General features: G+C 40.2%; 1 protein-coding gene across 1 annotated transcript in view; it reads right to left on the reverse strand.

The window, feature by feature from the left end:
* Nucleotides 1-2,055: 2,055 nt before the first annotated feature.
* CPNE3 (copine 3) overlaps nucleotides 2,056-12,340 on the reverse strand; it is a 44,850-nt gene continuing 34,565 nt past the window's right edge. Inside the window, exons 12-16 of the mRNA XM_052651454.1 lie at nucleotides 9,346-9,400; nucleotides 9,212-9,263; nucleotides 5,908-6,041; nucleotides 4,664-4,900; nucleotides 2,056-2,361 (exon numbers count right to left, since the gene is read on the reverse strand). Of these exons, the coding sequence (XP_052507414.1) occupies nucleotides 2,251-2,361; nucleotides 4,664-4,900; nucleotides 5,908-6,041; nucleotides 9,212-9,263; nucleotides 9,346-9,400 (589 nt within the window). The 3' untranslated portion in view covers nucleotides 2,056-2,250. The remainder of the gene's footprint in view (nucleotides 2,362-4,663; nucleotides 4,901-5,907; nucleotides 6,042-9,211; nucleotides 9,264-9,345; nucleotides 9,401-12,340) is intronic.

Consider the following 12,340-nt stretch of genomic DNA (forward strand, 5'->3'; position numbering starts at 1 on the left):
AGTTCCCCTAATCTACTGGAATCAGAGGTCTTATGAATAATAGCAGTTACTGATGAATCAAATAAAAAATGCATAATATAAAATTAATCTTCAAAAGGGAACAATTCTGGTTAAAATCAGAGTATAAAATTATGAAGACCAACTCAATGACAGTGGTGACTGGACACTGATTTGGCGATGAAACAATGAATGCTTCTGATCAGCGGTCCCTAGGTACCCTGTGCAGGCGGCCCCAGTGCCGCCAGGATGGGGTTCAGGTGAGCCCTGGACCCTGCCCCAGCGTCACACAAGAACCTCTACTTCTGTCTTGCAGTATACCAAGATCACATGCAAATCATTTCTTTTAAAAGCCATGTATGTTTAAAAAAGTAAATTCTGAAAACCAAAGCAAAATAGATATGCTGTTCCCCAGCACACAAAGAGAACTGAAAGTAGGACATCTTAGACACAAAGGCTGCAAACTCCTGGAAGAATCAGCAGTTTATTCCTCTCCTGACTGCCATCGAGATGACTTGTCATCTCATGAGTCATAGTATAGGGTAACAGACGACTAGTTAATAAGTACCTTCAGGTTAACAATGCACATCCAGAGGCCAGCTAGCTGAGCGGGAAAGTGTTAACCACTCGCCGGGGGCGGGCACCCAAGATGGTCAGCAGACGCCCTCTCAGCCTGACCTGGGCAATGAGCAGCTTCCAAGAAGCCAAAAGCTGTTCATGGCTGAGGGCTCGCTTCCTTCAAATATTTCAGGGGACAAAGGACCCGCGCAGCGGCGCATTTTCAGTAAGCCTGGAAGGCATGTCAGCACAGCACAGCATGCATCCACTTAGGGATCCGTGACCGACATGCAATCCTCAGTAACCAGATGTTACTTCATGACTGCCAGCACACGGACATGCATAGTACCTGGCACACAGATCCTCAGTAAAACCTTAATCTATTCTGAAAAGGTAATGTTTACTAAGGATTATATTCCAAAGTGTAAACATCAGGAAAAAAAAAATACTAAAAAAAAAAAAAAGCATGGAAAGTTCACTCTATCCTATGCAGCAGTTGGATTTTTTTTTTTTAAGTTATAATAGGTTTTTTACTTAATACCATACATTCTGGGCTTAGGAAGCAGCATGTTATTAAAATGTAAAATAGGATTTTGATTAATAACCATTATCATGAGTTTTAAAAAATCAGAGTAAAAAATCACTTTAACAAAAAAAGGAGAAAATATCTAAATGAATCTATATAAATGTAGAAATCAATGTATGCGACCTTTGCAAGGAAAATATAAAGCTTGCCTTTTTTAATAAGTAAAGTCTTTCATTAACTAACAGAAAGTGGAATTCCGAATTTCCCCTTATGTGTTTGGTCCTTATAGCTTTCCTGGACAAACCCAGTCCTACCCATTTTAACAAACTCCAGTTGAAATCATCTAATAATGCTGAGTCTAGGACAAGCTATCATTAATGCACGTACAGAATCCCGAGTGTCATGTACAATCAATGAAAAGGTCAAATCTGACCATGATTACAGTATTAAATAGTGAAAATGAAAGATCTAGGAAGGCAAATAAAATGGCTTACAGGAAGCTCCTTTTACTTGTTGATTTTACAGCTTTAAGAACTGAATATGTATGTGTCTTCCTTTCTAATTTGGGACCTTTCATGAAGTCTTATGAGGATGCATTCTGTTTTGAACTGTGCATGTCTAAGTTGCAGCCAAACTCAAGCGCAAGTGAAGGTAGTTTTATCCCACGGAAAAGCACAAAATATCGTTCTAGATACAAATGCAGTATCACCTAATTTAAGAAACTCTGGCCATCTCGTGTGGACATCGGCTTCTAAGACATACATCGCCTAGAGCAAAGCACAGCAACCTGCAAATCGCATCGTTCCAACAATTTCCCATTCTTTCTATTGACAAACATTCAAAAATAGCATTTTCATCATATGAAAGTAAGCAACCACAAGAACGTGTCCTTTTCTCACACCGGTTTCTAATCCAAACGGCCTCACCACAATTACTGTAAATCACTGGCAATCACTGAGTTGATTGGGCAAAGACTAAGTTAGCACTTTCCTTCAAAAAAAGTATAAAAAGACTGCTTTAAATAGACATACTCCATAGAGCTAGGTTTGCATCGTAAATCGTAGGGTTTGTGAGAAGGGTGTAAAATGATAGATTCACGATTTGGGATGAAGAGAAATCTGTTGCTCCACACAGCACGAAGAATTCCGCTCGGACGACCAGTGCGCCTCTCATTTCGTAGCTGGGTTCTTGGGAGGAAGGAGTTTGTATGTGTTGAAGTAGCCCACCACCTGCTGGGGCACCTCCGCCAGGACGCTCTGAGCAAGTGCTTCTTTTGGAGCCTGTGAACAGATAAAATCAAAGCAATTTTATTACCAACCAAGTTTTTAACTGGGATTTTAATAAAAGACTAAGAGTTCCTCACCCACCAGGAAAAAGCAGTTAGTTTCCAATTTCTAGACTTGTATCTTGTCTCGAGAATAGGCCACAAAAACACAACAAACCGTTACTCAGGAATGCTTTAGTATGCTCACGTTTAACAAGTCCTTTTTTGGTGCCTGCATTTTGGCATTTAATGATGTTGGTTCTTTTGCTTTTCAACTTTTAAATGTGGATCTTTCATTCTCTGGGTATTAATTTTTTTTTACTTTTTATTTTGAAATAATTACAAACAGTGCAGAGAGGTCCCATGTACCCATTACCCAGTTTCCTCCAAAGGTAGCATCTTATATAACTATAGTACAATAACAAAACTAGGTACGGTTCTCAGAACTTATTCAGATTTCACCAATTTCACATGTGCTCATTTGTGTGTGTGTGTATGTGCCTGTGTGTATACAGTCACATGTGATTTTATCATGGGGGTATATCTGTATAGGGAGAAGGCAAGGGACCCCACTCCAGTACTCTTGCCTGGAAAATCCCATGGACAGAGAAGCCTGGTAGGCTGCAGTCCATGCGGTCGCTAAGAGTCGGACACGACTTCACTTTCACTTTTCACTTTCCTGCACTGGAGAAAGAAATGGCAAACCACTCCAGTGTTCTTGCCTGGAGAATCCCAGGGATGGGGGCGCCTGGTGGGCTGCCGTCTATGGGGTCGCACAGAGTCAGACACGACTGAAGCGACTTAGCAGCAGCAGCATATCTGTATAACCACCATCACAATCAAGATACAGAACAGTTTCACCATCACAAAGATCCCTAACACTGCCACCTTTTTTAATATACACCCACCTCATTCCCCTCCACCCACTCCCACTCATACACTGGCTGGTGGGAATGTAAAGCTATGACATAATTTTACATAATTATGTAAATGACATGATTTACATTATATGACATTTTTGTCATATTCAGATTTCACCAGTCTGTGTGTACACAGTTATATGTCATTTTATCATCAGGGTCTATCAGTATAACCACCATCACAATCAAGATAGAGAACAGCTTCATTATCACAAAGATCCCTAACATTGCCACCTTCTGCATACACACCCGCCTCATTCCCCTCCATCCATTCCCATGCACATCGTGGCTGGTGGGAGTGTGAAAGGACATAATTATGCCAGAAAAGTTCAGAAGTTTCTTTAATGACTAAAATGCAACAATCATACAACTCAGCAACTGAACTTATGGGTATTTATCCCAGAAAAATAAAAACTTATGTGCACACAACAACCTGTACATGAATGTTTATAGCAGCTTTGTGTTTGACAGATGACAACTGGAAACAACTGAAGATGTCCTTTAATGGGTGAATGGTTAAACTGGTATACCCATACCACAGAGTACTACTCAGCAATAAAAAAGGAATATATTCAACAAGTGCAAAGAGTCTTAAGAGAATTAAGCTGAGTGAAACAATGCCAATGTTGAGGTTATATACTATGCGATTTCATTTATATAACATTCTTGAAATGGCAAAAACATAGAAATAAAGCCAGACTGGTGGTTGCCAGGGGTTAAGGAGGGAGTGAAGGTGGCTGGGAAGTGGTGTGATTGTAAAAGGGCTACATGAGGAAGCCTGCTGTGATGGACCTTGATTGTATCAACGTCAATATCCTGGCTATGATTCTGGACCATAGTTTTACAAGATGCTACACTAGAGTAATCTGGGTAAAACAATCTCCTCAGAGGTTTTTCATCGAATCAACTTCTAGTTTGGTAAATTCATCATATACTTACATAGTTTTTCTCTTGTTACATTTGTAAAGATAAAATATATTTTAAAACAGCAGTCACAACAACATCATTTTAAATACTTTATCAAAAGGACTATAAGAGGCACACAATACAACCTGAAACAAAAAAGCCAAATCTAATCAAGGTTCTTCAAATGGAAAATTCACACACTCTACTAGGTCAGTGTTGAAGAATCTGCAGGAGACCTGGGTTTGATCCCTGGGTCAGGAAGATCCCCTGGAGGAGGAAAAGGCAACCCACTCCAGTCTTCTTGCCTGAAGAATCTCATGGACAGAAGAGCCTGGTGAGCTGCAGACCATGGGGCTGCCAAGAGTGAGACACAACTCAGCATATATGCATGGCAACTCCAAACATCTACTCTTAACTGCCCAGCTATGAACAGGCAGAGTCTCTGTTCAAAAGCCTTGGAGCACGTGAGGGGCAGGGAGGCGTGGTACTCACGTTCTGGAACTGCCTGAAAGGCACAAACTGGACAATATCCCTGACGGCTACTTCGCCGGTTGGGGAGCGGAGGCTTCCGCCGTCACCATCTAGGAACTCCATGGCGCCAAAGTCCGCGCCTCCAACCCCAACAATGATGATGGACATAGGCAGCTTGGCAGCGTTAACAATCGCCTGTCTGGTCTCATCGAGGTCTGTGATCACGCCATCGGTAATGATCAAGAGCACAAAATATTGCTGCCAAAAAAAGACAATAATGTCCGCTGAGCAAGCTGAGCTCCCCAAGAATAAAAGCAACCGTTAATGACATCTCCCGCCTGATGAGTCATTTCGTCGCTCATTTTCCTTGTCAGTCTCTACCCAGGATACCATCTATATGAAATCTTCTAAGATTCTCTGATGACAAGGAAATTAACAATAAAAAAACTGTAGGTTAATTAAAAGTGCAACAGACCACAGAAGATTGGCAAAAATACACAGAAGCAAGATGAAAGTTAGCACAGAAACATTATGATTGAACTGGAGGATTGGATATGTGAAAGTACCTGTCAAGGGAGCAACTGGCAACAACTACATTCTTAAAAGATCAAATATGGAAGCAGAATTGTTTATCAAGCTAAAATACACTTTTGAATAAATGGATATGGTTCAGGGAGGGGCAGAGGGGAATCTTTCTCTCAATCCTTCCATCTCTGCTAAATCATTTGAGAGAGTGATAAAATGTGACATAAAGTTGTGACTCCATCTTTTGGGTCATTTATGTCTGGAATGGAAAGAAGAATTATAATAGTAGCTATTATGTGCTGAGTGTTTATGGTTTATCTCCTCACACTCTTTCAATAACTGTATGAGGCAGTTATCCCTGCCTTATTTCTGAAGATACTGAAGCTGAATGAGGTTCGTTCTCCAGGGTCGAACAGGCATTTTGCAACAGCAACTGAAGTGGTAAGTTTCCTCAAGCCTTAACTTGCTAAATCTCCTCAAAAAAATTTTTTTTTTCAGAACCTACCCAGGAAAATTATTTCAAAAGATAGAGAACAAACTCATTAAGTATAAAGGTTGTTTTGCTGTTCTCTTGTTTTCAATGCTCACCAATTTAACAGATGTTACTCCCAACCCAAGGAGGACACATCATTGCTTCATGCCCTGTGTTTGCCTCTCGACAGACCAAATAAACAGGAAAATGGCACTGGAAGCAACTACCCACCCACGTCCTCCCTGCCCCCTGGCAACAGCGCACTCACAGAAGCTGTCCGTTGCTGTGTGGCTGCAGCAGCAAACCTGGCCACGTGATTTATGATTGGAGAAAAATTAGTCGGTCCATAGAGTCTTATCTGAGGAAGGCAGGCCCGATATGCCTCTATAATGCCTTGGACTCCTAGATTAAAAAAAAAAGCAGGATTAAAAATTCTCAAGCACAATTTATTTGTCTACTATTCACCATAGTGGCTGGTTTAATTTATATACTAACATACAGTGCTTTAAAGAGTCAAAAGTTCCATATTTAGGAGCTCTCTAAGGTATATATTACAAAGCTCCATAGCGATGCTCCATCACACACACAGAAAAAACCTATAAACTTTACTCTCCCCCAGTAGAAGGCATTTGCTTTCACCTCAGCCAAATTATTCATTAGTCTTCAGTAGGGTTGTTACACTGTTTAATTTTGATATGTTTTGAGAATGAGACTCTGATGGAAAAAGAATCATGCAAAAGATGCTGCAAAATACCACTGATGCCAAGTTAAGAAATAGTAACTGATAAAAATGGGAACCTCTGCATATATGACCAGAGGTTCTAAAAAAATGTCAGATAGCTATAAACTTAATGCCAATTCTAGCCAAGGGTTTATTCGATAACTTACAGATTAAGCATGGTATAGTAGACTGTACTAATTGCAAGTATTCACTTCCGGGTTGTTAATCACATTTTGCTGCAGAAACACTCGAGCGTGTGTTTGTGGGCTGCAGCTTAGGCCTGCGGCGTAGCTTCACCCAATGCAAGTGAACAGACACGACAGCCAAGTCTAAGCAGATGTTTCAAGAATCGCTGCCGGTTTTTGCCAGCTCTCTTGCTTTCCCCCCCTGCTATGGGAACAGCGTATTCCAGACTGCCTGAGGCCCAGAAGGAGAAGGAACAGGCGAGTGCAGCGGTCTAGCCAAGAGTCGAGTGATTTGTCAAGTGAGCGAGACAGATCACTGTCATTACAAATTACTGAGACTTGGAGACTGTTGATTCCTGCAGCACAGCTTATCAAGAGCTGAACAGCATCCCTGATTAAGGCACTGCTGAGGAATCTGCCCTTAATACACAACAGAGTGTCTGGGATGTAGGTAGGGGCATAGAAAGCCTATAGAAACTCCCCCACAGTCCTTTGCTGAGAATATCAAGAAAATCTTAAAAGACTTTTTAACATCAACCAAAACAAGTGTCCTGCTTTTAAAATTTCCCATAGAACATAGATTAATAAAGAGGAGCAGTGTATATTTGGTTTAAAAGCTTAACAAGATCAACTCTCTCCACTTAGAATTTGAGAGCCAATAAACTCCTCAGGCACTTTGAATTTAAGAATAAGTGGTCTTATGAACTACCTTTGAAAATGTAACTAATTCGTACATAGAGATGATTTTATATGCATAAGGTGAGGCTGTAACTAGTGGTTAGTCAGTCCAGTAGTAACAAAAATAATATTAACATAAGCCAGCAGCAGGATCTTTCTGTAATGATATACGCTATAGAAAAATTGAACCCATAACCAAAGCAACAGTAATATTTTCTTCCATTTCTGTCATCTAGCTTGCTTTTCAATAAGGTATACGAAGCTATTAAATGTTTTCATAAATATCAACAGCCTTCAGTTCCTCAACTAAAACTGAATTATGCTAGTATCTTTCCATTGCATTAAAGGAACAACTGAGACATGTTTTTTTATGGGCAACTAAATTCAGTGACTAATTAAGAGAAGGGGATTAAACTTCCTTGTCTTAAAATAAAGTTGTATTGTTTTCTGTGTGACATTTCCTTTGTCTGAAACCAAAACGATTCTTTCTTTTGTCCAGACTAAACCGAAAGCAGAAAAGCTGCACTTTGTGACAGCCCGCAGACGGGCTCTTATTACTCAGAGCGGATGAACTTCTAAAACGAATCATCCCATGATCTGTCATCCATATTTACTTGCAAAACATAAAATCTAATTACAACAAATTCTAAAAACTGTTCCAATTTCATCATAAGCATGAAGCACATTTTTTAAAAAGAAAAAATTACTAAAAAAAAAAAAGAAATAATGGCTATTTATTGTGGGTATGAAGTGCCCATGCCCATTCTATGGGCTGACTTTGCACTCTTTTGACAGTGTCCTTTGATTTACAGAAGTTTTAAATTTTAATTAGTCTAATGTATCTACTTTTTCTTTTGTTGCCTGTGCTTTTGGTATCATATCCAATAAATCATTGCCAAATCCAAAAAAAAAGAAAAATATCCCCAGTTTCATATGGCTAGGGATATGAAAGGTCACAACCACAGCCGCTGAACGTGAACACTGAATTAGTATGAGAAAAGAGTTTTGCAAAAAAGGAGAAAATCCTAATACAAACCACTCCCAACAAAATATTCATGCTCTTCTACTTTATGAATATCATTTAAGAAGAGGAGGGAAGGACATCCTCTTCTATTAGAAATCTATGTATCTTGCAACGGTTAAAGGACCCTTTGCAGAAAATTAGCATAGGGTCTACACTTTTATGCCTCTGCCCCTACCTCTTTCCCTCCTCCAAACTGTTCAGTTTTATCTTAATTTTGTGGGAGATTTGGCATTGCTCAATATGGTAAAATGGAGAAAGAAATGACAACCGACTCCAGTAGTCTTGCCTGGAGAATCCCAGGGATGGAGGAGCCTGGTTGGCTGCCATCTATGGGGTCGCACAGAGTCAGACACGACTGAAGCGACTTAGCAGCAGCAGTAGCAATATGGTGAAAAGGAAGAGGCACTGGGATATTTGAGGAATAAACAGAAAAGTGGAATGACAGCAATATTTGTGCCTGTTTTCTACACAAAGGAAAGCTACTCCTGGAGCTTAATTCTGTGTTTCTTTAGCCTACCTCCACCTCCTTACAGAACCTGTGTAACAAGTAATTAGATGCTGGACACTTTCTTCATAGAAAGTTAACTGTTAATCTGAGGAAAACACCTGCATATTAAATGATTCATTTTATTGAAGATTTATTTTTAAATCAACTTATATCTGAATATAAAATGATTACTCTTATTGATCTACCATCAAGACTGAGAAATCTTTTATTCTATTAGACCTCTTAAGGTAGAAGAATTTAGCCTGCAGTCTTCATCATTATCATTCTGATTTGCCTTCTTACCACATTAACCACCAACTTGGTGTAAAATTCTACTTTACATGATAGGAAATTCAATATGTCACAAAAAGAAACCTAGAAAGGAAATCTGAGTAGCTTTCAATCATAGAGAAAAAACAACTGACAAAGACTGAGCAAGGCTTTCAGTTTAAAAATTCATGTTGCTTTTTAACTTACCATTACAGTAGGGATTGGATGGATTAAAGTTTATTGGAAATTCATGAGAAACCTGTCAAAAGATGAAAGAAGGACTCATGAGGCTTGTTTTGCTTTGCTAGGAGGCAAACCTTCACAATAAGAGTTCTTCCTACCTGCCACTGAGGTGGGACCTGCGCTCCAAAGCCAAAAGCTGGAAACATCTTATCACTAAAATGAAAATTTGAAAAAAGCAAAAGGTCATTTGTATCTTTACTCATAATAAGACAATATGAGCTTACTTTTAAAACATTCAAAATCTTAGAAAAATATAAAAATAAAACAAAGACTAGAATTAACGTTAATATTTGGAAACTCCCTTCTTAAATATTTTTCTGTGCATTGAAGGAATTTAAAGTCTTTCTATATGTATTTATTAATATGGACTTTATGACTCAGACAGTAAAGAATCTGCCTGCAATGCAGGAGACCTGGGTTCCATCACTGGGTGGGGAAGATCCTCTAGAGGACGAAATGGCGATCCACTCCAGTACTCTTGCCTGGAAAATTCCATGGACAGAGGAGCCTGGCGGGCTACTGTCCATGGGGTGGCAAAGAGTCGGACACAACTGAGCAACTAACACTTAACACACCTCTACTTATGTATCGTTAATCATTTCACTAAATAAATATGTAAATAAATTAATAAAGCTTTAAAAAGCACAAGTTTTTCATTTGTCTACAAAAAATAATCATTTGGCAGCAAAACGTGACCTCAACTGACAAGAGGTTATTTTTAGCCTGTATTTATACCACTTAATATGAATAAGATATCGTACGTTTGGCCACAGAAATATGGTACAAATGCTATACATCATACAACTCTCCATTTCTGCAGCAAAATGTATGAATATTTGGCCCAAGGGTTTAGAGATAATTTGGACAGAATATACAACATCATGAGAGTGGCTGCCAGGCGTTCCACTGTATGGAGATTCTCCCCCAACGGACAGACACCAGTGGCCTGCCCTAGCAGAACCCTGTAATGATGATATTACCATTTCTTCTAGCGGGATTCCTTTTTATATTAATTCTCAATGGTTCTTTTTGTGCTGAGGATAGAGCCTGTGTCACCGATAGCACAATGTTTTTTCCCAGTTGACAGTCTGCCTTTAACTTTAAAAGAGCTTCCCTTTCCTAGTTATTAACGTTAATGACTGTGAACACTCAAAACTTCTTCCATGAGTGTTGCCTTCTCGGTCTTGCTTAAAGGCTGTCCTCACTGCAATATTATAGACAATTCACATATATGTTCTCTCAGAACTTCCAAGCCTTGATCTTGATATTAAACGTGTAATTCATCGGGAGTGGCACGTGGATCCTGCTCACGAGGATCCACCAGGTTCCACCTCTCCCCCTTTAGCCCTGGATCCCCTGGGCCCCTGGTGACATTTGCCCGACCCCAGACTCTCTGGGCTGGCAGTGGTCAGGGGCGAGGTTCTGGCCGGATGTGTGAGAGGAGGGGTTTGCAGCCACTTCTGAATCGCACCCTCGGGGAAAGCACACACCTCCTCAGTCCCTTTGTCCTCCTCCCACTGGCTGGAGAGGACGAGAACTCGGATCCAGGGCGGACGGTCTGGGGCATCACGGCCCTCTCTAGACGTGCAAGAGGAACGAGATACAAATCTCTATTTTGTCAAAATCACGGTGTGCTGGGGTATCTATTTCAGCAGTTCTGTCCATAGTCTGTACAAGTATCCTAACATATACAAGCACAAGTCAGGGATTCAAATCCAGTTCATGTTAAGTTTGACAGTTGTTACAACCCTCAAAATGCCATCTCTATCATATACTTAAATTCACAGACATTCTTGGGTCTGTTTCAAGACTGTGTGTTTCTACTGGTCATGTAGTAGTTCCATGCTCTTAACGTATACTTCATATTGCACACACGGAACATTTATAATGTTGCTGTGCCGTGCTTAGTCGCTCAATCACGTCTGACTCTGTGACCCCATGGACTGTAGTCCGCCAGGCTCCTCTGTCCATGGGATTCTCCAGGCCGGAATACTGGATTGGGTTGCCACGCCCTCCTCCAGGGGATCTCCCCACCCAGGGATGGAACCCACGTCTCCCGCATTGCAGGTGGATTCTTTACAGCTGAGCCACCAAAGAAGCCCAAAGTGAAAGTGTTAGTCACTCAATCACATCTGACTCTGTGACCCCATGGACTGTAGTGCCAGGCTCCGCTGTCCATGGAATTCTCCAGGCAAGAATACGAGAGTGAATAGCTATGGAGTGGGTAAGTAAAAGTGAAAGTGAAGTCGCTCAGTCATGTCCAACTCTCTGCAACCCCATGGACTGGAGCCCACCAGGCTCCTCCGTCCATGGAATTTTCCAGGCAAGAGTACTAGAGTGGGGTGCCATTCCCTTCTCCAGGGGATCTTCCTGACTCAGGGATCAAACCTGGGTCTCCCACATTGTGGGCAGATTCTTTACCATTTGAACCACTAGGGAAATAAGTCATATATATATACTTGATATACATATCAAGTTTTAATATCTGCAACCACAAATTTCCCTTTTTTTTTCCCCTGAAAAACTTGGCTATTCTGATTCATTTTACCCTCTAGAAAATTATAAGAATCATTTTGTCAAGGTTCCATTGGAATTTTGATTAAAACTGACTAATCCAGAGAGAAACGTTATATTTTCATCATTGTGACATCTGCCTATCTAGAATCGTGACGTATCTTTCCTTCTTTGCCCTTGGGTATAATTCTGTAGTTTTCTCTCACTAAATATCCTAGACCTTTGCCTAAATTTATTCTAATTTTTTATTGCGTTATGAACTGTGATCTTTTATTCACTATAGTTTCTTCAATTGGTTTTTGCTGGTTCATGAAAAATTGCTGATTTTTTATTTTATGTTGTATGTCACCACCTTTTGAATTTTCACTACTTTCTAATATTTTTCCCTTGATTCTCTCAGGTTTGAATTCATTTCTCATTTATGTATGAAGCTGTCTTGGCTGGTGCCTTTGTGAGAAGAGCTCTTTGACCAGTTCCTGGTCTGATGAGGTTCTCTGCCTCTTTGAGCCAAGTTTGGTAATTTGTAGCTTTCTAAACGAATCATCCTTCAACCTAGATTTTTTCACTGAAATAGTATAA

This window comes from Budorcas taxicolor, chromosome 14 (assembly GCF_023091745.1).
Source record: "Budorcas taxicolor isolate Tak-1 chromosome 14, Takin1.1, whole genome shotgun sequence".
NCBI lineage: Eukaryota > Metazoa > Chordata > Mammalia > Artiodactyla > Bovidae > Budorcas > Budorcas taxicolor.